General features: G+C 39.9%; 1 protein-coding gene across 1 annotated transcript in view; it reads right to left on the bottom strand.

The window, feature by feature from the left end:
- LOC139473700 (SAM and SH3 domain-containing protein 1-like) overlaps positions 1-25,231 on the bottom strand; it is a 117,116-nt gene that overhangs the window by 32,759 nt on the left and 59,126 nt on the right. Inside the window, exons 2-7 of the mRNA XM_071256411.1 lie at positions 24,322-24,456; positions 19,801-19,899; positions 15,205-15,263; positions 8,214-8,242; positions 4,282-4,320; positions 2,015-2,128 (exon numbers count right to left, since the gene is read on the bottom strand). Coding sequence (XP_071112512.1) covers positions 2,015-2,128; positions 4,282-4,320; positions 8,214-8,242; positions 15,205-15,263; positions 19,801-19,899; positions 24,322-24,456 — 475 coding nt within the window. The remainder of the gene's footprint in view (positions 1-2,014; positions 2,129-4,281; positions 4,321-8,213; positions 8,243-15,204; positions 15,264-19,800; positions 19,900-24,321; positions 24,457-25,231) is intronic.

Raw genomic sequence — 25,231 nt, 5'->3', positions numbered from 1 at the left:
GCTTGATATATGAGTAAATCCTCCTGCATGACTGTGAACATTTGTTGTGTGACTGACCGAACATCACACTTTTTATCACCATGTTACCAAGCATTGCAATAGGGGTCTACAGTGATGCAGTTGCATCCTAGTACCAGTGTATACTGTAGAGCATGCATCAGTCCAGTATTTGTTTGATTGTTATTCCACGCCACACTCAAAAACATTACAGCTATATATCAAGTCTGGGCCCAAAAATCCAGCGATTGATATTGTGAGCACGATCCACTCCACTTGGGTATGATGAAATATTATCAAGAAAGTCACCGAGCCTAACCACTGATCCATTAAGTCGCTCTTACGACCCCCGTAGTTGCCCCAAATCCCAGTCCTGGGAAGGTGAGCTGCCAGACACGGTTCTACACTGGACCACTTATCATGATTGTGTTCATGCATGAGGCAACTACCGTATAAGGGGCGGCTTATGGCGGAAATACCAGAGGTCAGTCTGCAGTCACTATGGATGATGATGGAATGATTTCTGGGACTTCTTTCTGGGACTAAATGTCAGTCAAAAGGAGGTCATACTATTCAGGCCTCTTATTTAACCCCAGAGCCACATTGGCTGGACTATTTCCTGACCACACAAGTCCCTCACTCACTCTGCCATCCCCATCAAGTGGTGTGCTTCCCACTATGTCCCGCTCCCTGCAACCCACAGCTTCCATTACAAACATTCTACTGTCAACGTAGCAAATTATTTTCCATTCCAAATCAGGCCAGATCAACTTTACCCCTTGTTTTAAAATGACAAAAAAAAGCCACAAAATAAAATGAAAATATTGTCATTGTTGATTTGAGCTAAATTACAGAACAAGGTCAATACAAAGTTCATAAATTTCAGGATTCTACTTTGACATAAAGTTTGATATAAAGTTTGTTGATCATAAAGATATGTGCTTAATTACCCTTTAATTAAAAAGATCTTGAAATATGTATGTGAATTAAAACAATACTAACAAAAATATTTTCAAGTCAAATCGTAAGTTTATGTTGAGCATATTGATTTTGCAAAACAGTAAGTTCCTCCATAACACAAGAAAGGAAACTGGAATGGCCCCAATCACTTCAAAAGAAATTCTTATATTGACATAATATTCTCAGAAAAACCTGTTTCGAAATGATAACGAGTTACCTTCAGGGAGAGGCGCAGAACAGCTTAATGATAAGGTGAGGTGAGGTGAAATTGGGTTTAACGTCGCATCCAAGATTACTGCACTTATATAGCGACATGCATGCACGTGTATGTGTGTGCGTGTGGCTGCTTGTACTAGTCCGAACTGATGCTGATTTATAGTGCTAGCTCACTGAGATACCATGCCGCAGTTTAACATGAATACCCCACTCAGACACAGTATACTGACTCCGAGCCGACCAGTCCTTGTTTTAGCCCCTTAATGCCAAGCGCCAGACAGGGTAACAACAAGTACAATCTTTTAACGTCTTTTTGCATGACGCGGCAGGGGATCGGACCACGGTGGAGGTTGCTTAATGATAAGGTGACACTAACACTATCATTGTTTTGATATTTATGTAGCTGCATGTTATCAAACATCACAGAGACATGTGAACAACCCTGTGCTGTAGTGTGATCAAACATAGCCCCATCTTAGACGACCTCTTTGCCCAGGCTTCCCTATGCTGCACATCACAAATATTTCTTCAAAGCTAGAAACAACTCAAGCTACCATTGCTTTCTCCCATTTACAGCACCACCATATTTTCTTCAAGGTTTCAAAATTGACATAAGTCTGCTGTAGTCCTAGACTAGAAAAATTCATAAGTGCATTATAACACCAGAAATATTTAGCTAACTCTGTTTTCATGTCATAGATCTTTATAAGCAAAACTGTGTAAACACAGACAGGTTTTAAAGTGAAAAGTATTTACTCAGTAACCTTGACAGTTATTAGATAGTTTTAACAAACACCTGACCTAACTTTGTTACATACAGTTAACTGGCATTCAGCCTTACCTGAATGTTGTTTGTACGAGTTCTTTCTTCCTGACCGACGTATCCCAATATTTCGTAAAAATTTGCCCAAAGAGGATGATTTCTTGCCCTCCGACAGCACAGTGTCCCGTACATCTGAAAGTACAAGATTCACCCATCTAAACACTCCTATTCTGTTGCATAACGCATGTACTGCCTACGAGCACTTCAGAAACCAAAGGGAGGCTACTCATGTCTGTCACCTTCAAGCCAATTTGCTTATTCGGAAAAATATATCTGAACTAGTTATGACATTTAATGCCCTATTAACACATTATGAAGTAAAATATTTAAAAAAAAAATAATTCAACAAGATAGCTCTGTTACTGTTAGTGATGTGTTAAGAGCTTATATGGATGTAATGCCATAATGTCTTTAATTGATAGATCACAGTGACATGTTATAGGTTCCATGGACAGTGTATACAATATGTGTGCAATAATAGCTGTAACCAATAGATCACAGTGACATGTTATAGCTTCCATGGACAGTGTATACAATATGTGCGCAATAATAGCTGTAACCAATAGATCACAGTGACATGTTATAGAGCTTCCATGGACAGGGTATACAATATGTGTGCAATAACAGCTGTAACCAATAGATCACAGTGACATGTTAGATCTTCCATGGACAGTGTATACAATGTGTGTGCAATAATAGCTGTAACCAATAGGTATCAGTGACATGTTAGAGCATCTGTGGATGATATACACTGTGTTTGTGTATGTCAATGGCTGTAACCAACAGCAGTTACAGGTGACACGTCCCATCTCAGAAAGTGAGTGAGTGAGTTATACACCCCTCATAGCACTACTCAAACTATATGGTGGGGACACCAGAAATGGGCTTCACACTGCACCCTCGTCTGGAATCAAACCTGGACCTTGACGTCCAAGGTTTATTCAATGGGCTACCCCACTCTCCCCATCTCCCCAATGTAAGCATTTATCTTCTTCATAATAATTGGCTTAACAATGATTAAAATAATAACATATTGATAAGAGTTATTGAGATTTTATTCAATTTATACCAAAACAAAACACAACTAAAAAAACATCTATCAGGTTCTAGTCTGACATGGTATTGCCATACGAGAAGAAATTGTCCATTTCTCATACCAAGGCTTCCTAATGTGCATTAAGCTCTGAGATATCGAGAATACTTTTCTACTAAGGCAGTTAAAATCATTAAATCTTGATGATGGTAAATCTTTAAATCACTAATTGTAGCAGTCAGATACTTAAGCTCGTAGCACAGGATATATGATAGGGCTAGGCAAGAAGCTTTGTTTTCTGCCACATCAGAACTTCAGCCATACACAGACTACAGCATCTGCTTCTTGTGTTAAAAAGCTATTGATTTTAAGTTAGGAGACAAGGTAACCCAATGAAGCAATCTCAATAATTTATATGTCACAAACTTGGCACAGGCATGCAGGGGGAACTTGATAAACATTTAGAAACCTCTCTTTCTTATCAAATTATATTCCTGACACTGACAGTGTTTTGAGAATGTTTGTAGCCATTCTATTGAACATTTAAATAGATGTATCAATGTCATATTACTCATCAGTCATCACACACAATTATTACAAAAGATCTTGCCAGTATCAATGTATATATTACACATTCATCTCAAGATATTTGAAACAATGTGTAATTATGTTATAATGCAAACTTTGTTATGACAAGTAGGATGTTATGGATTTTATAACCACTCATTACCACCCAGGGGAAGCTCCACAGTAGCCAACCAATTGGAAGGAAAAGTTAGCGGGAACAAAACTAGGCTGGGGAGCAGGTTCTTGCATATATCCATACACACCAAATCCTCGCGCTTTCATTTATATCTACCACTTCTCAGAACAGTAGACTGGTTTGTCTTTGTCTTTAGGATAAAACTGCAGAATATGCTCTACAACAATAATTCCACATAATTCCCCAAAAGAAATTTAGGTCCAAGAAAATAAGTGGAAAATAAAACAAATAATTGATTTGCTTAATCATCTTGTCATAATGGCCTCTCAAATCTCTAAAACAAGTAATAAAAACACAAGCTTTTATAAAGAGGATTTGTGTGTGAATATATGCAAGGTGGGTGTTAGTACAAATCTGAACATGAGTCAAAGATTGGGGTTAATCAACAAATGCTTCATTGTTAGCAGGAAATAGTATTCAAGTAGTGGTACATTGTACATATGTCATAAAAGGATGCCAAACAAAAGTGCAAGAAAAATATAAAAATACCTGGCCTGGTGATTTTTCGAGAAAACAGACAACATACACCTGTAGGATAAACATACAAGGAAGTCTAGTAGCTATGACAACACACAAAGCAGCTACAGTTTATATATGAATATCTCCACAGTGTTGTATATGGGAGTTATCACGCTGTAAGGGCAGGCTGCATGCGATGGAAGGTCTAAAGGCCAAGAAGGATGGGAACATGGTTGGGCAGTTTGCATGCACTGGATGGGGAGGATGGTTGAAGGGAGCAAGGATGGGTATGTGCCAACAAGGATTGGAACATGATGGGTGGATTGTTTGAAGTGAGAGATGATGGGTATGTGAGTGGTGGTGGGTACGTGATAGTGGATGGGGCGAGTGGTGGATATGAACATTAAGGACATGCAATTGAAGGGAGTGCATACTGGTTGGGAATACAGTGAGAGCATGGCTGCTGATTGATCTGATGCTTCAAGATACAAATGACAACATGAGCAGTGTGGCAAGAGTCAGATGGAATCAATGGGCCTGAAAAGCATGGCATGGCAATATGTTTATGGCTCCGTATCAGAGTGAAGGTTTGAGGTAGGACACATGGATCAATTCAGGGCTGCATACAGGACAACTGATGCTGCTGCTCTAGCTTATGATAGAGTACCCCTGGTGGTCAAGACAGGCCATGTATGTAACAACATCAGATATCATACTAGTCTGTCGCCCAGACCCGAGAGGATAAAGTTAGAAAGGAATTCAACTCAAGTCGAGAATCATTTGGCAAGTCTGGACTGTATCAGCTCCAAATTAAGCATTTAGCCCTGCACCATGAGTATGGAATATATTTATTTTGTAAAAATCAAAACCAATCTCGATATACATACAAAAACAAGTCTAGCCAGCTCTAGCCAACACTATTCCACAAATGAAATCAGCAGAAAAATAATTGTTTTAATTTTAGAGGCAAAAATGTATTGTGTAATGAATGATTCCATAGACTATATGTTAGTCTATCAAGCATCGTTCTTGGCTCCAATTGGAGTTTATTTAATACTTTGTACAATTAGGATACAATCTTTCTGGGAATAAATGTCAGTCTACCATAGCACTGCTTATTTTATATTGACCTTGGTATCAAAAAAGTCGTGACTTGATTTCCCTTCATGTCAAAGACACATCAAGAAACATTACAATAAATATTATTTTGTTGATCTTTGTGGAAACAGAGGTTAAAAAATATTCTTGCATTATTGACAGTTTAGAGGCATGCATGTCCTTCAGGAAGTTATTGTAATGGAGGAACACCTTCTACATGTGTGGTCATGCGCAGGGTTAAGTACACATTAACCCCCCAATTTCAGACATCAATATTTCCAATCTACAAATGACACCGAAATTATCAAGAACTAAATTTACTACTCCCTGTCAAAGAGGTGGGCAAGAGTTTAAGACTTCCAAATCACTGCTCCAAATAACCCAAAAGGGAATTATTCTGCTTGTTCAATTTATTTGTATTGGTTAAAAAGTTCCTCCGAATTCAGACCGATCGCAGTGTCATGAGTCACCGAGATCCGAGCGCTTCATCCGAGCTGAGCCTATGTGATCAATTCCGTCACCGTTTCTGAACAATACATCTCTGCCTAAACACATTTTTCTTACTTTTTTTCTGTTTCTTCTTACAAAACTGCTCAAGTTGGTCAATACATAAAGGGGAAGTTGATCAGAATAATCCCAGGAATAATGACTCCACTTGGACAGATCCATAACACATCAAGACTGAATTAGTAGCTGAATTTGTTCCAGTAAATTTATGATTCCCTTTTTAATGATGACTGAGAAATGGCTGTGAGCGTGTTGGTGTGACACCATGCGAAATACCTGATACAAATTATTACTGGCCTGATTTTGGCTAATAAAACCATTCAAGACCATTTACTCTTGGTGATGGAGTGAGTGAGAGAATGGGGTTTTAACCAATTATCAGTAAGACAAAGATGTACCACATCTGCGTGCTCTTTCTGATCAAATCTGGAATAGGTAAACCATTGGATAAGCAACCTACTATATCACTGGAGTACGACCACATGTCAAAAACAAGTTCTCCATTTAAGTACTAGACCTATTTCGCAGAACTTTCTTCAAGCATGCAACACGGGGATAATTCTTTGGGGTTGGTTGATGAGTGTACACACATAGCTGACATGACAATGGCTGACTCTGACTGTATGAAGGAGAAAAATAGGCTAAAATGACAATGACTGACTGACAATGGGAAACGCTGCATAAGAGGGCATGACAAGGACTGACTGTATTAAGGTAGCATGACAAAGATTAGCATGGCAGCATGAAGGCAGATACCAAATGAGCTGGCATGACAATGATTAGCATGGCAGCATGAAGGAAGTGACACATAAGCTGGCATGACAATGATTAGCATGGCAGCATGAAGGAAGTGACATGATGATAAGCATGGCAGCATGAAGGAAGTGACACATAAGCTAGCATGACAATGATTAGCATGGCAGCATGAAGGAAGTGACACATAAGCTGGCATGACAATGATTAGCATGGCAGCATGAAGGAAGTGACACATAAGCTGGCATGACAATGATTAGCATGGCAGCATGAAGGAAGTGACATGATGATTAGCATGGCAGCATGAAGGAAGTGACACATAAGCTAGCATGACAATGATTAGCATGGCAGCATGAAGAAATAAGCTGGCATGACAACGATGACAGCAGGAAGGAAGTGACACATGAGCTAGCATGACGATGATTAGCATGGCAGCATGAAGGAAATGAGCTGGCATGACAATGACTGACAGCATTAAGGAAGTGACACATGAGCTAGCATGACAATGATTAGCATGGCAGCATGAAGGAAATAAGCTGGCATGACAATGACTGACAGCAGGAAGGAAGTGGCACATGAGCTAGCATGACGATGATAAGCATGGCAGCATGAAGGAAATGAGCTGGCATGACAATGACTGACAACATGAAGGAAGTGGCACATGAGCTAGCATGACGATGATAAGCATGGCAGCATGAAGGAAATGAGCTGGCATGACAATGACTGACAGCATGTGCTGTGCAGGAGACTGATGGCCGATGGGGGAGGATGTGTATCAAAGTGCAGAAACACAATAGATCCTCGTGTAAAGAAATTTACATTGTTTAGCAAACTTTTACAAGGCTTAAAGTCCTAAAATTACCAATTCAAATAGCAGAAACACTGCAAGGATTATAGTCATCAGACCAATTTTACAACAGGAAAACAGATGTATAACAATATATATTGTTCAAACAGAAACAAAGCAGACAAGTCTTAGGCTGAGAATGACCTGTGTTCACAATAGTAAGAACCAGCTGAAGGGATGGTCTGTGATGTAGACTAACATCTAGTCTCTGAAATGAACATATTTTACAGGAAACAATACAGTCGTTAAATAATACTTATAAAATATAATAAAAAACAAGCCCAGAGATTTTCTTCATTTTCACACTGCAGTAATCTAGAATTGCAAAACATAACAGACTTGCATGGGCTGTTTTGGATATATTTGTTTCAGGGTCTGTATGACAGACTATCTGTGATGATTTGAGGTGTGTTATGTTGACTGCATAACAAGGTAGATTCAGGACCCTACAAGTGTTTACAGGGTTGTATCTTGGCGTATCAGACAAGAAAATCATAACCAAACAATAAAACTGATTTGGCCTAACACAGATTCAGAGAGCTTCCATAGCTGAGCAGCTGGTATTTGATTGTCTTCCTACATGCCTCATACACTGACAGCCATATGTATGTATAATTGATACGACTGTCACTGTTGGCTCTTGTTTTGGTACAATTGTGTACACTGGGTCATTCTCAGAGCAAAGCAACAACTTGAAGACTATTATTTGACAAAAAATACAGAATTATAAAAACTAAAACTACACATGTGAACTTACCTCCATCAATGGCCACATAGTTTTCTTGACTGAAACAGAAGAAAGAGGCTGAATTACAGAAGTAAAAACAACACATTATCACTGATACAAACTAACACCAAACATTAAATTGCATTGTGTGAAAACAGGAAGTAGATGTATCACTATTAAGGAATGTCACTGACACATCAGTCTGTCAAGGCTCAACAGCAGGTCCTAGACATGTTAACTGTTTTAGAAAATGGGGGTGTTTAAGTCAAGGGGGCTAGTGTAAACCATATTTCTCTGGTCCCTGAGTTTGTAGCTCGTCCTGCTTGAAAGAGACAAAAGTGTTTACATTTTCTATCCATTCTGTTCAGTTCAATTTTGTAGCAAAATTGAAGTATTGAGAACTGGTTCAGAATCATAGACCTCAAACACTAAAGTAAATGATGAGTACCACCATTGGGTTTATCACTTGTCCCCAGCACAGTCCAGTCGTCACAGGCTTGTCAACTAGCGTGAACTTCAAAGGCTGGATTACCAGATTCATGTAACATATTGGTGCAGGTATGGTAGGCGACTATGCTTTTCGTAAGAGGCGAATAACTGGATTGGGTGGTCAGGCTCGCTGACTTGGTAAATGCATGTCGCGTATTGCGTGGATCGGTACTCGTGAGGTCAGTCACTGGATTGTCTGGTCCAAACTTGATTTACTTATTTACAGTCCGCTGTCATATAGCTGGAATATTGCTGAGTGTGGCGTTAAACAACAAACAAAGAAACAAGCAAAACCTGTGTGTACACTATAACCAGGGAACACTTGGGAATCTAACCTTGGACCACTTAAATAGAAGACCTAGGAAACATCATAATACCTTCGTTTCTACTTGTACTAAAATCATATTTGTACGACATTAGAATTGGTAACTACTGTCATCATGTGTTGGTCGCCACTCACCAAGAAGATATCCCCTAATACAAAGAATATTTCATCATTGTTTCATCACAAATTCATTTTTACTACATTTTTCACAAATTCTGACTAATCTGCAATGAATGACAATAATGTGATCATGTCAACTAGTTTGTGCCATTCAGTCATAAACGAAAAGGAAAACTACACTGTCATGCATTATCATATGGCCGTCTTGCAAACTGAAATATTCCTGGCTAAATTGATCCATTCAAATTGCTCATCATACCATCTAAATCATGCCAAATAATTTGATTAGCACCAAGATGATAATGCAGCCTCCGGACCACATGGAACTCCATGTACAATCAGACCAGATTATATCAGAAAAACGGGCCCAAATCACCATGGGGAAGGGACATAACTCTAAACCATTTTGGGAAAAATGATGATTTCTTTTATCTGTGAGGCACTGAGTTAATTTGTCTGTGATAAACTTGAGCACCCAAAGGAAAACGCTGAGGGGACTGGACCTGGGGTTGGTTAGTAGGGGGTTCGTTAAAGTGACTTAATGGGGTGATCAGAGGGATATAGCTACTGGGTTGATCAAAGGGATAAAGCTATATAGCTACTGGGTTGATCAGAGGATATAGCTATATAGCTACTGGGTTGATCAGTGGGATATAGCTACTGGGTTGATCAGTGAGATATAGCTACTGGGTTGATCAGAGGGGTATAGTTACATAGCTACTGGTTTGATCCTTGGAATATAGCTACTGGCTTGATCAGCGAGATATAGCTACTGGTTTGATCAGAGGGGTATAGTTACATAGCTACTGGGTTGATCCTTGGAATATAGCTACTGGCTTGATCAGTGAGATATAGCTACTGGCTTGATCAGAGGGATATAGCTACTGGCTTGATCAGTGAGATATAGCCCCCCCCCCCCCCCCCCCCCCCCCCCCGAGATATAACTCAAAGAGGAAATGAAAGCTAGTTGTGAGGCAAGTATCAGTAAATACAACATGTCCCCCACCAGCAGGAGCTTCTCCATGTCAACAACATAATGTTGTTCTCCTCCCTGGGATAATGGCCTACCACACATGCAGAATGTCAACACTTGAAACTCCTGTATTTATTGATTTCAAACACAGCTTCATCAAAATTTTAGATAACAAGAATGCTTCAATGTTTGTCAATATTTGACCAAACTGCGAAAAAAATTAATATTTGAACCAGCATTAGATGCAAACATAGAAACTACATTTCTTTCTAATGTTTACTTCACGGCAACAAAAACTATTTTCTTTGTTTAAGAGACACCAACACATGTATTTGGTGATGTAATATATTCCCTACACAGAGATGAATGGAGGTTGCTGTAATGATTCGATGGCCATTTGGCTACAATCACAACTCAAGAGTTTTTGTCTCTATTGTCAAGTATTGCAGCAACTCCACTCTTCTGCTCGGGGAGGAAACACGCACAACACAACGACTCATCGCTTATATTATCTCTGAATGTGCGGGAACAAACCGGATGTTGCAAACTGCTGATCGGCCATTAAATATGGTGCCATTGGTTCACTTCCTGATTTTGTAGGAGGGCTCCAGGGAGGTCTCATTTAATCAGACTTTTTCTATGATATTAAGGGATCTATTCTTAAAGTAATTCCGTGAGTGATGACAGTGTTGTTTTGTTTTCCCTAGCTTGTAATGGCACTAAATATGGCAATGTCTTGATCGTAATCACCATTATCCTAATGGTTGCAAAGCACTCAAAACAAAAAATGAAGTGAAAAGCAACCTAAAGTGAATCAAAACAAAAGTTGGCATTATGATTAATCCATATTTTAGCCTCTTGATTTTTAGCCTTACACCATTAGGATTCCTTGAGCACAAATCACAAAGAATCACAGAAAAACAATGCCCCTGGTCGATGTGGGAATATGAGTAAAAACATGAAGTATTTATTATATTATCAGCTCAAGGAATTGTGACATCTAATTATATATCTATATGTTTTGTCTGTTGTTTAATACCGCCGCACTCAACAATATTCCATCTGTATGATGGCTGTCTGTAAATAAACAAGTCTGGACCAGACAATCCAGTGATTGATTTGAGCATCAATCTACACAATAGGGCTACGATGACATGCATCAATCAAGTCTGACCATCCGATCCTGTGAGTTGCCTCTTACAACAAGCATAGTCACCTCTTCCAACAATCATTAAGTTAAAGCTTTCCAACGTCTTACATACAGTGAACATTCCAGTGAAATGTGTACAAGGAGTATCTGAAGTCCATTCAAAGCAGTTCCACCCATACACTATCTGACACACATAATGGCGTTGTCTGATACAAAAGAAATCAAACAAGACATAACAAAGCATGATGCTCAAATCAATCACTGGAATGTCTGGTCATCAAAAGAAGCATCATGTATTTGATCCGTTATGTGGATACATTACTTGTACACACTTCAGCAACCATAAAATGCTTGCCATAAAAGGCGACTAACGGGATCAGGTGGTCAGACTCGCTCACTTGGTTGATGTATGTCATCAATCCCAATTGTGTGGATCGATGCTCATGATGTCAATCACTGGATTGTCTGGTCCAGACTCAATTATTTACAGACCGCCATTATATAGCTGGAATATTGCTGAATGTGGCGTAAAACAACAAAACAAACAACAAACCAACTTGTACAATCAGAATCCAATCCTCATGGAATGAGAAAATCAAATTTTCATAAAACTGCCACTTCAATAATTTACATAGGACATTTCATTACATCAAGTACTAATGGCGATAGTTTGACTCAACCACGTAAGTGTTCTGAAATGAATGTTATTCAAAGAGGAATCGTCCATTACAGAAATCTAACAATATCCTGCAAGATTATTCCAGCTGATACGTCGTCATTATCATATAAATAGCAGTAATCTCTCCAAATCATATGAGATCAGCAATGACAAGATGGATCACAACTGCTGCAATACAATTGGAACATGTGTCGACCAAGTCAGCAGACTGAACTACAGAATCATGGAGAGTGAGTGAGTGAGCATGGTTTAATGCCGCTTTTAGCAATATTTCAGCTATATCACGGCGGAGGACACCAGAAATGGGCTTTCCACATTGTACCCATGTTGGGAATCGAAACCTGGTTTTCGGCGCAACGAGCTAGTGCATTAACCACTAGGCTACACGACCGCCCCGAATCATGTAGAGAGTGAGTGAGTGAGTGAGTGAGTGAGCGAGCGAGGTAGGGAGTGAGTGAGGTGGTGAGTGAGGTAGTGAGTGAGTGAGTGAGGTGGTGAGTGAGGTAGTGAGTGAGTGAGTGAGGTGGTGAGTGAGGTAGTGAGTGAGTGAGTGAGTGAGTGAGTGAGTGAGGTAGTGAGTGAGGTAGTGAGTGAGTGAGTGAGTGAGGTGGTGAGTGAGGTAGTGAGTGAGTGAGGTGGTGAGTGAGGTAGTGAGTGAGTGAGGTGGTGAGTGAGGTAGTGAGTGAGTGAGTGAGGTAGTGAGTGAGGTAGTGAGTGAGTGAGTGAGGTGGTGAGCGAGGTAGGGAGTGAGTGAGTGAGGTGGTGAGTGAGGTAGTGAGTGAGAGAGTGAGGTAGTGAGTGAGTGAGTGAGTGAGTGAGTGAGTGAGGTAGTGAGTGAGGTAGTGAGTGAGGTAGTGAGTGATTGAGTGAGGTAGTGGGTGAGCCGGTGAGTGAGTGAGTGAGTGAGTGAGTGAGTGAGTGAGTTGGAAGAAAATCCATAGAAAAAAAGCATTAAGACTGTATTACTTTTTAGGTTGTAATTGCCAAGACAGACTGCACAGTTATCAGGTCGGGCTGAGAGTACCTCCCAGTCTGACAGAACCTTGTGTCCTCATGATCCCCATTCAGCATCTCAGCAAGAAAGTGGTGAAAGGGTTAATGGGGGCCTATTTTCTCAAAAACCCAAGATAGACGTGCAATGGGTCCGTCTAGCAGCCAAAGCAATGAAATCCAGCTATTCTTGGTGACATGACACATAAGCATTGTTCATCTGTTTCAACACATGACAAAAGAAATTCCCTGAAGACGTGTATTACCATTGAATAATCTTGTTTAAATTTTATGAAACCAATTCCCAATGGACCTGTTTGACGCACATGGTTAAAGTCCATTTCTTCATGCAAAGTAAAGAAATTGTTGGAGTTTCTTTGAAATATGATCGAACTAATTTTTTTGTTATTTGAATTGTTAATGGGCCTATTTAATTAATTCCCCATCTCAATACTCATCTGAATGAAACAAATGCAGAGTAAGTGTTTATATTCAATTAACTTAATCATTTACCCTAACAACAAATATTTACACTTTCAAACAAAAAAAAAAGGACAAAAAAACTGAAATATTCAGAAGTGCTCTTTCCCAAAGATTACACCACATGTCATGCAACCTATCTTTGTAAGAACATTTGCTTGTCTTTACTAGGTCCTTGTCATATAATGAAGCAAAGATGAGTCTTGAGAACATGATGACCTCCCAAGGTCAGAACGACATCATAAGATGGCCCTTAATGATACTTTTGAATCAGAAATACTGCTCACTATTCAAACTGCCCTGAGTGGACACATTTTGTATTCTGTGACTTGATAACGACCGGAGTTTTAATGATAACCTAGCAGACCCATCATGCTAATCAGACGGCCATATTGCATGTACAAACTTCATCTCAGAGCGCTGTTCAATCTAACACGAACATCAAGACTTGGCAACAGCCATGAGGTAATATCAACAAACTGCTCTTCCCACAGTTAGTCAGAGATGTAAGGACTGCAGTGAAGTTGAATGGAAACCCTATTCTTCCCACAGAAACAGACTACAACATAAACATACAGGCCACACTGAGGGCCTTACTTCTCGTCAAAGATCTCACAGTCACTGTATTTGTTCAAAGCATGTCAGTGTGGAAGGATAATGGAAGTACTAGAGGTGACATCAATGCCCGATCTAACATGGACATGAAAACTAACAATATACTCAATATTCTCGCCATGCAGAGTTGCTTCCCTTATCTGACAGCATCTACTGGTTACAGGTTTGAATCCTGGATTCATCTCTATTGTGATCCATGGTCTATATGAACCACATCAGTGAACCTAAGTTACATGGCAACAGTAAACGTCTTGGACATGGACGTAACTTACAGCTAAAGTAAAGTGTTGTAGTAGGAAAGTGGTGATGGAAGTCTGAAGTGTTGTAGGTGTAAAGTGTTCAGGGGTTAAAGTCTGAAGTGTTGTAAGTGTAAAGTGTTCAGGGGTTAAAGTCTGAAGTGTTGTAAGTGTAAAGTGTTCAGGGGTTAAAGTCTGAAGTGTTGTAGGTGTAAAGTGTTCAGGGGTTAAAGTCTGAAGTGTTGTAAGTGTAAAGTGTTCAGGGGTTAAAGTCTGAAGTGTTGTAGGTGTAAAGTGTTCAGGGGTTAAAGTCTGAAGTGTTGTAAGTGTAAAGTGTTCAGGTGTCAAAGTCTGAAGTATTGTAGGTGTAAAGTGTTCAGGGGTTAAAGTCTGAAGTGTTCTAGGTGTAAAGTGTTCTGGGGTTAAAGTCTGAAGTGTTGTAAGTGTAAAGTGTTCAGGGGTTAAAGTCTGAAGTGTTGTAGGTGTAAAGTGTTCAGGGGTTAAAGTCTGAAGTGTTGTAAGTGTAAAGTGTTCAGGGTTTAAAGTCTGAAGTGTTGTAGGTGTAAAGTGTTCAGGGGTTAAAGTCTGAAGTGTTGTAAGTGTAAAGTGTTCAGGGGTTAAAGTCTAAAGTGTTGTAGGTGTAAAGTGTTCAGGGGTTAAAGTCTGAAGTGTTCTAGGTGTAAAGTGTTCAGGGGTTAAAGTCTAAAGTGTTGTAGGTGTAAAGTGTTCAGGGGTTAAAGTCTGAAGTGTAGTAGGCGTAAAGTGTTCAGGGGTTAAAGTCTGAAGTGTTGTAGGTGTAAAGTGTTCAGGGGTTAAAGTCTGAAGTGTAGTAGGCGTAAAGTGTTCAGGGGTTAAAGTCTGAAGTGTAGTAGGCGTAAAGTGTTCAGGGGTTAAAGTCTGAAGTGTTGTAGGTGTAAAGTGTTCAGCTGTGAGGATGTAACATTGTAGTATAATAAGGTGTTACCTGTATGCATATGGCGAGATGGGGAGTTCCGGCATTCTGTCAACATGGCTGGTGGATGGCTGAAACAAAAACAGGAGATGGCACATTAATAAGTTGTTGGAGCCACAAAACTTTATATATCATTGCATTCAAATTTTAACAAACAATCTTTTTTTCAAAGTAAACAAAGTAAAGAACATTTTCTGATTTCACCAAAAATATGAAATTCCAATGAATGAACAATTTGAAACAAAACATGTCTCAGTTGTGCTCAACATCTGGAAAAACATACCTCACTGAAAATAATCTGTCAGGATTGAGACGAACAGTAAGAAGGCCTCTTTTTAAAGTAATATTAACCTTATGAGCTACATATCAAATTTACAAAAGTAGCAAAATCATATAAATATTATCAATGGAGTCATATTGAACAATTAACAACACATTATCATATGAATTTACTGTTGACAACATTTCAGCTGTTAACAAAATTTCAATACACTGACCAAGGAAAGCTAAAACAATCTATTAATACATGTAAAATAAATATACTTATAGACTGCATGGGCAGATACAGCTTTTTTGAAAAGGGGGTGCACAATTAAGATCTATTTATTGTCTTTGGTGGTAATTTATACAGAAATATAGATTTTTTTCGAAATAAAAAGGGGGGGTACACCGATGGACTGTTCAAGGGACATTTACAGGGATGGGGTGGTATTACTGGAGATTACAGCACCGGGACAGGAGATAATGGAACCTGTAAGGTATCTAAAGTTCCATCTCGTTTGATACTTCATATCCCTTTAGGGGGCCATGGGTGGCCCAGTCGGCTGAGGCGCCATGATTCGCTGTGTAGAGTTGCGTCCCTTGGGCACGCCAGAAACCTATAAACGTTGGTTCGAATCCCGGTTCCCCCCGATTATGTTTCAAGCTTGGTCAGCACTATACCCGTGGTCGTTGGTTTTACCGAAGTGGTAAACATCTGAGACCTGCATCACTTAGGGCTTTCCTCCCACATGACGCTGACATGCCGTGATATAACAGGAATACTGTTAAAAGTGGCGTTAAAGTTCATCCTAGTTTGATACTTTATATCCCTTTACACACATTACTCATTCCATGCTTGGTCATCGATTTACACATGGAGAGTTGAACTTCACAAGACAGCATGGTCCTCATTCATCTGTAACATGCCTTCAAAGCATTAATACAGAAATGATAAGGCTGACTTAGTGTTTAATACTCTGTAAACAGTATTTTATTCCCCTCAACAGATTCCCCTGTAAAAGAGATTAAAGAGTCTGCAAGTGAAACATATCTTGATCATATCAGCAATGACAGCCTAGCCCACCTGTGCACCTCGTCAGCACCATCTATCAAGACATTTCCTGGGCCAGTTTTTCTACCTGTGTAAATGCCGGTGTGTGTGTATGTCCAAGAACACACCATCACATCAACCAGTGTGGAAGTGTTTTCTCAGATTCAAACAGGAAAAGTGTGTTTGTTGCAGTTTACGTTTGTTTGGAACCACTACAAAGTTTCTTGTAAGCCAATCTAACACAAAGCTAGCCCCAACATAGGGAAATTAGCATGTTTACCTTCAAGTGTACACGTTCATCTCAGAAACACTAGTGCAACTTAAAGTCTCTTTTTCAGTTTTGGCATTACTACAAGAACAACACTGATCGCTGGGATAAACTAATACGCTGTTGGTAGCTTGTTTTCTTGACATTTCAAGTGGGAAAGGAAGGAATTTGTTCAATTAGAATCAACACTTAAATATAACTCAAAGGAGAGAAAAGTCAAAACCATGTCACTGTTAATTGAGCTAGCAAATCAAAACATTTACCAGATAATATTGCTGCTTAACAAAAAAAACAATTTTTTTCACCAAACAAAATGACAGTTCTGTCTCAGGTGAAAGAAATGAAACAGCTGCAAATGGTTCATAATTAAGTTTTAGTTTTAAAAGAAAGAAATGGAGAAAGGTTGAATGCATTATAGATTAAATTACATCCTTTTTACTTTTATCCCACAGATTGAACATGGTTCATGTACACACCAAATAGCACTACCCTGAGTAACATGTTACGCTCAGTGTTACATCTCTGTGTTCACAATCCAATGAGCAACGCCAAACTGAGTCAGCTGATTGATAGGGAGGAAACAATTCTCCGAATTTCTGGTCCATCACGCTTATCTGTATCATGATACAAGGACTGTACCATGAGGTGATGTATCACTATAAAGCAAGACAAGTAAATATGCATAATGATATGAAATAAATTGTAAAATCATTTTTCTGCTGAATGTACAAGAAGTCTGAAGTTACTGTCCACAAATTCATTAAGGGGGGCATGGAGGGCCCAGTCATCTAAGGCACCGTGATTTGCTGTGCAGAGACCTATGATTGTGGGTTTGAATCCCGGTTCCCCCCGATTATGTTTCTAGGTTTGTCAGCACCATACCTGTGCTGGTGGGTTTCACCGAAGTGGTAAACATCTTCGACCTGCATCACTTCAGGCTTTCCTCCCACATTAAGCTGACACGCCGCAATATAACTGGAATACTGTTTAAAGTGGTGTTAAACCATACTCACTCACTCACTCACTCAAGTTCAACTCAAATCTACTAAATGTGTTTCTTTCGTTGTATGTGAGTCTCCTGACATAGCAAGTGTAAAGTTTTCATCTGGTGTATGACCGCCTCCGTTGTCCAGTGGCAGAGCGCTTGCCCAGAGAGTGGAAGGTCGGGGGTTTGATCCAGTCTGCATCATACCCAAAGGCGTTAAATGGTTGAAGTTGTTGTTACCCTGCAAGATGCTAGGCATTAAGGGGTAAAACAAAGACTGGTCGGCTCGGAGTCAGTATACTGTGTCTGAGTGGGGTGTTCATGTCAAACTGTGGCATGGTATCTCAGTGAGCTAGCACTATAAAATCCGCATTAGTCTGGACTACTAAAAGCAAACAGAAATATGAGAGAAATAATGGCCAAGTTTCAGGATGGAACACATCCGCATTGTCTCCATCTGATAGGGAAGCTACAGTGAGAATGTCACACACATAACTCTTATACTCATTGTTTTATTCATTCTCTTATCGCAATGTCCATACCATAACCACTTATCTAGCTCTTTCAATATGCATTGTTTTTCTTCCTTGTCTCCCTACACTGTCAATATAAAACCGACTTCATCTAATATATTATCTTTATTCTCTTGTACCTCTGAACTGGCTATTGCTAGTAAAGATTCATTTTTTTATCCATATTATTTTCCCTGAAGACAGGCCGGTTCAAAACCTGTCTATGCTTTGCTCTTGGCATCTGTTTCCAGCCTGCTAGACTAACGCTTAGTCTTTGAAAATATGTAATTTTGATAGAAACAAATAACTCCTATTTATTTTAAGAAGGAGCTCCAGGGAGATGGGAGATTCAGGAGCTGAACATGAGGAAACTCTCCAACTTCATTTAAGCCTTTTGTATTAAAGTGAGTGAGTGAGTGAGTGAGTATGGTTTTACACCGATTTTAGCAATATTCCAGCCATATCACGGCGGGGGACACCAGAAATGGGCTTCACACATTGTACCCATGTCGGGAATCGAACCCGGGTCTTCAGCGTGACGAGCGAACGCTTAAACCACTAGGCTACCCGACCACCCCTTTTTGTATCAAAGAAAGGGCTGAGCGAAAGGGAAAACAATATGGTTCTGGGACTGGGAGACCGACTACAAGCCTGCCACAGTGTTAGCTTCTAAATCATACTTTCACACCACAGCACATGACCCCTGCATAATAATCATGTGACTAACCTCCTATTACTGTTATACGAAGCCCTCCCTCTGTGTAGAAGCCCAATTGCTATGTAGCTCACCTGTAGTGTTGGCTATGTTGGAAGATGCCGAGATATGCATAGCCTAATTGCAGTGAACTCGATGGGTATTTTCTGAGTGAGTGAGTGAGTGAGTGAGTGAGTGTGAGTGAGTGAGTGAGTGAGTGAGTGAGTGAGTGAGTGAGAGTGAGTGAGTGAGTGAGTTTAACAGTTGGAGATGAGATGTACATACTGTACCTATCACTGTAACCTTACATTGAACACTGGGGGTCTCGATATATGTATGAGGACTTATCAGTGGATTCAAGGGGAGGGGCATGAGAGAGGCCAAAAACACTGACCCACTGGAGATACTGTGACTTACCGATGGACATGCAGGATGAGAAGCCGGACAGACTGACCAACTGGGGATAATGTGACTTACCGATGGACATGCAGGATGAGAAGCCTGACAGTCTGACCAACTGGGGATAATGTGACTTACCGATGGACATGCAGGATGAGAAGCCTGACAGACTGACCCACTGGGGATAATGTGACTTACCGATGGACATGCAGGATGAGAAGCCGGACAGACTGACCCACTGGGGATAATGTGACGTACCGATGGACATGCAGGATGAGAAGCCTGACAGACTGACCAACTGGGGATAATGTGACTTACCGATGGACATGCAGGATGAGAAGCCGGACAGACTGACCCACTGGGGATAATGTGACTTACCGATGGACATGCAGGATGAGAAGCCGAACAGACTGACCCACTGGGGATAATGTGACTTACCGGAGGACATGTGGGTAGAGGAGGCGGAACTCCCCGGGGAGAGAAGCCATACAGACTTGATCCACCATAGATACTGTGCATAGGACTCCTGCATACACTCTGAAACAAACAAGTTCCATGCAATGAAATAAAACAGCTATCACATTTAAGTGTGTTATTTGTCAAGGACTCAATAAGGTGCCTCTTGCCTATGCCAGTAATTTTTTACTCAATAAGGTTTCTCTTGTGAATGCCAATAAGTTATAACTGTTCTGGATAAAGAAACAAAAAATAAGTACACTGCAAAATTTCCCCTGTGGCAGAGAATAAGCGGCCAGGCACCATTTCTTTCTCAAACCACTTTTGTTTCTCATCTCACATGGATGAAACTACTTATTATCCCCAATAAGTTTGTCTCTTTCAAACATGTTTAATTAAAAAACAAAATTAAAGCAGACACAAAACATGAGCACCTGTAACACACCTGAGCAGCACAAGTACACAATACGATCATTAACAGCATGTATACAATGTTATCATTATACCCCATGCATTGTGCTGCTGCCCCTACATATGCCCTGGCTCAGATCCTACACAGGTATGTCTATTGTCCAACAGGTATACTGTATTCCCCGCAAGGATTGGGTTTCCATTCCAGTCCACAGACTGATTGATAGCTGATGAACATTTGTAATAAATGGTAATGATCCATGATGAAAACAGTAGGCATACTGACACTCTGAGAGTAAGGTAACTGTAGTTTACTCATGTGTGGCAGCAAGGTGAGCTAAGGTGAATACACAGGTGCGGTTCACAGGTGTGCTAAATGTAAGTTACCTGAACACTGACCTGCCGGTTATCAGGATAATCAAGTATGCAACAGTTATAATAACTGCAACTACAACTTCTACTACAACCAGTACAACACCACTACAACTTCTGTAACACCACTACAACATCTCGTACAACAACACAACGTCTCCCTCAACACCACAACTTCTCCTACAACACTACTACAACTCCTCCCACATCACGACTACAACTTCTCCTACAACACCACTACAACTTCTCCCACAACACCACTACAACTTCTCCTACAACACAACTTCAACTTCTACAACACCACTACAACTTCTACAACACCACTACAACTTCTCCTACAACATCACTACAACTTCTCCCACAACACCACTACAACACCACTATAACTTCTCCCACATCACCACTACAACTTCTACAACACCACTACAACTTCTCCTACAACACCACTACAACACCACTACAACTTCTCCCACATCACCACTACAACTTCTACAACACCACTACAACTTCTCCTACAACACCACTACAACTTCTCCCACAACACCACTACAACTTCTCCCACAACACCACTAAAACTCCTCCCACATCACCACTACAACTTCTACAACACCACTACAACTTCTACAACACTACTACAACTTCTCCTACAACATCACTACAACTTCTCCCACAACACCACTACAACTTCTCCCACAACACCACTACAACTTCTCCCACAACACCACTTCAACTTCTCCCACAACACCACTACAACTTCTCCCACAACACCACTACAACTTCTACAACACCATTACAACTTCTACAACACCACTACAACTTCTCCCACAACACCACTACAACTTCTCCCACAACACCACTACAACTTCTACAACACCACTACAACTTCTCCTACAACATCACTACAACTTCTACAACACCATTACAACTTCTACAACACCACTACAACTTCTCCCACAACACCACTACAACTTCTCCCACAACACCACTACAACTTCTACAACACCACTACAACTTCTCCTACAACATCACTACAACTTCTACAACACCACAACTTCTACAACACCACTACAACTTCTACAACACCACTACAACTTCTCCTACAATATCACTACAACTTCTCCTACAACACCACTACAACCTCTCCTACAACACTACTACAATTCCCTAGTATCTGGGAGGCAGCAGAAGCCATAGCAACAGCTATTGAGCCACTAAAATAACATCAGCACCACAATGAAATCTTTCATCTTGTACATGTACAATAACCATCTCTTACAAAACAACAATTGCTTCCATGAATACTGCAATACTGTAGCTGGCCATGGACTATCCAATGAACAGAAGAAGATATTCATCTTAGCCAACAACTAATAAATCAAAAGTCCAATAACCTGATGGACAGGATATCAATAAGATAGGCTTCCCTTCCAGTCCCTGTTGAGAAACATGACCCCCAGACAACATCAAAGATCAATGGTGATGTGACATGTTTCAGGCTCTGTGACAAGTCCCTTCCACTCCTACACTCTCAAGTCGGATCTTCCACCAATAGGAACCAAGAGAGACCAATCATCATTGATATCAGGGAACTTGATTCTGTTTGCATGTAAAGGGCACATTATGATCGAAATTACACATCCAATGGTTCCCTGGGATGTAAGGCTGTTACAGGTCATTTCTGTTGACAATAGGCACCACACTTACCATTCACAACACCAATTAACTGGGTTTGGTAAATGGCCCAATATTTCAAACAACCGTAATGTGAGAACACCAAAATTCATTCAAAGAGACTGAAGCCAATCAAGTTATTTATTGGGTGAGTCAAACAGAAAATATGCCTGTTGCTTTGAGTGTCCAGGATTGTCACCAGTTCAGAGGGCAGTTATTTCTCTTTAAAGATAATCACTGATAGTATCCATTCAGTAGAATAATCAGATGTAAATATAAAATATATACCCCAAGGTAATATTCCAATATTATCTGGGACTCTAACCCAAGGACACCAAGACTGGCCAGTTTATATTGTGGAGGAAACAAACACAGATATTGAAGGCAAGCAAATACTTTCACCACTCAGCCACCAGTGTCTTAAACAAGTAATAAAGAAACCAGAAAGGCCTGATGTTTATGTACCAGGCAATGTCATCACCAGCGCCAGTAATAATCTGTCTATTGTTGTCATATAAGGAAGATCTATTCATAAAGCCCAAGGCATACATCATTATCAGCATGAGTGCTAATTTCTTGTTTGTTATTCCTAGATACTGTCCCAGGGCACCTGTCACACACTGGTGTGAGGAGCTGAGTGATCTACGAGTCGTATACACCAGCTCTCCTCCTCACTGTCCTGTAGACCCTGGTGCACATACTGACTCAACTTCATCATCACATTATAAATACATAGCAGAGGATGGCCATAGAGACAGTCATCCAGACAACATATCTATGACTACTAACACATCTTACTAACCGGTCATGTTTGCCCCATTGAGCAGATTTCTGTTCACTCATCTTATATCTGACAGTGAAACAGGTTTTTGATATTTTGACTATTTTAGATAAGGAAGCATTCAATTGATGCTTATATGTACATGCACGAATCATGACATACATAAGAAATATATTATAATATTGCCTCAAGCATTCCACATAAGGGGAAGTGGGGTAGTCTTGAGACCCAGGTATAATGTGTGAAGCCTATTTCTGGTGTCCCCCACTGCAATATTGCTTGAATATTGCATAAAGCGGCATAAAACCATACTCACTCACTCATTCCACACAAACATAAATCTACAGAAACAGTAAAAGACTGATTTTCATTCATATTTGTTCCTTTTGCAAATATTGCATTTACTGTGTGTCCACATGTTTGTCAATTTGTAAAAATCTAAATGTTGACATCAATTAATGAAGAAGTTAATCAAATATGTGACAGATATGTATATATACCATACACAAATTATCAATTATAAAAACACCCTATCCTCCATGCCTAGCTGGTATGTATTATCGATCCAAGATATACATGTTCTTACATTGTCTTACATTACACTTCATTGGAATATGCATCATTCATGCCATTCCTTGATATACTATCATATATATATCCCCAAAATAGAATAAGTCAACATACCTGCTTTATATACACATTATAAATCACTGAATACCAGTCACATAGTGCTGATGAAGTCTAGCGAACATGCCACACAACACAATGTTCCTAATCAACTTTTCATAGGAGACGACGTTCAGAGATTGGTTTTATACAGTAGTATTGTCTGTTTGCATGTTGTTTAACACCGCACTCAGCAATATTCCCGCTATATGACAGTGGTCAGTAAATAATTGAGTCTGGGACAGACAATCTATGATTAACATCATGAGCATTGATCTACGCAACTGGGATATGTTGACATGCATCAACCAAATCAGCGAGCCTGACCACCCGATCCCCTTAGCTGACCTCCTATGACAAGCTTAGGTTGCTAAAGACCAATTCTAACCCGGATAAAAACTGTAGTACAGTTATGGGCATGTATATCTACCGGAAAGTTGTCACTTATGGGGAATGTATATTTACCAGAAAATTGTCAGTAATGGGCATGTATATTTACCAGAAAGTTGTCTGTTATGGGCATGTATATTTACCGGAAAGTTGTCAGTTATGGGGATGTATATTTACCGGAAAGATGTCAGTTATGGGGAATGTATATTTACCGGAAAGTTGTCGATATCTTGGGCCACTTTCCACAGGTCTTCCAGTCGGTCCCACACATCAGCAAAGTGGGTCTTTATTTCTTTTGCATATTTGACAGCCAGTGCAGTCAGGCTACTTTGGCACAAGGTGTTTTCCTGAAAAACCAAAGAAAAATTCATAAACAGGTTTGTTGATTTAACTCAAAACAATGAAATGCACACTATGACCAATCCTAAACATTTGTCTGATAATATTTTTGATGCATTGATATATTGGTGAATCGGGACATGAAACACCATGATGGTTAGGCCAGCTTTCAGCTCATTGAAATGCATTACAAATTAAGCATTGGAATGTTTAGACAATTGACCTTTCTTCACCTACCATTCCCCTTACAGCACTGATCAATTAAGTTACAAATGGACATTCTGCTCCATGGGGAACATCCAAACATGTGAAACATCTCCCCATAACTGCACAAACCACAGTCATTATCAGCCAATAAAACACCTAATATTAGGCTTCAAAGGAAAGGTGACAAAAGGAGAATGTTTATTCCCTGTTTATGAGGAAGTGTTGAGTAGCTAGGTCATATTCCACATGGTCAGCTGCTGACCTCTGACCTCTGACGCCTCATACTGAAGCTGTACTGTTTACTAATCATGGGTATGTGGGGCCACATATGTTGACTACCACTGGAGTTTTATCATAAGGATATATGTTTAAAGGTAATGAGATACCCTTTGGTCAAACAGCCCCACAATCAAACAGATCTATTCCCTTAGGCATGAAATATGCACAACATAACACTAAGGACTATTTTTCTGATGTTCCTAAAATTCCTCCCCATTAGTTTTGTACTGTTGCATATATCTATAACTTGAAAATATGAACTATTACATTGAATATTAATCATTATAATATCACTAT

This window comes from Haliotis cracherodii, unplaced genomic scaffold (genome assembly GCF_022045235.1).
Source record: "Haliotis cracherodii isolate W230 unplaced genomic scaffold, xgHalCrac1.p SCAF_3, whole genome shotgun sequence".
NCBI classification, from domain to species: domain Eukaryota; kingdom Metazoa; phylum Mollusca; class Gastropoda; order Lepetellida; family Haliotidae; genus Haliotis; species Haliotis cracherodii.
Note: the sequence above shows the minus strand (reverse complement) of the source record. Positions and strands in the feature narration are given on the sequence as shown.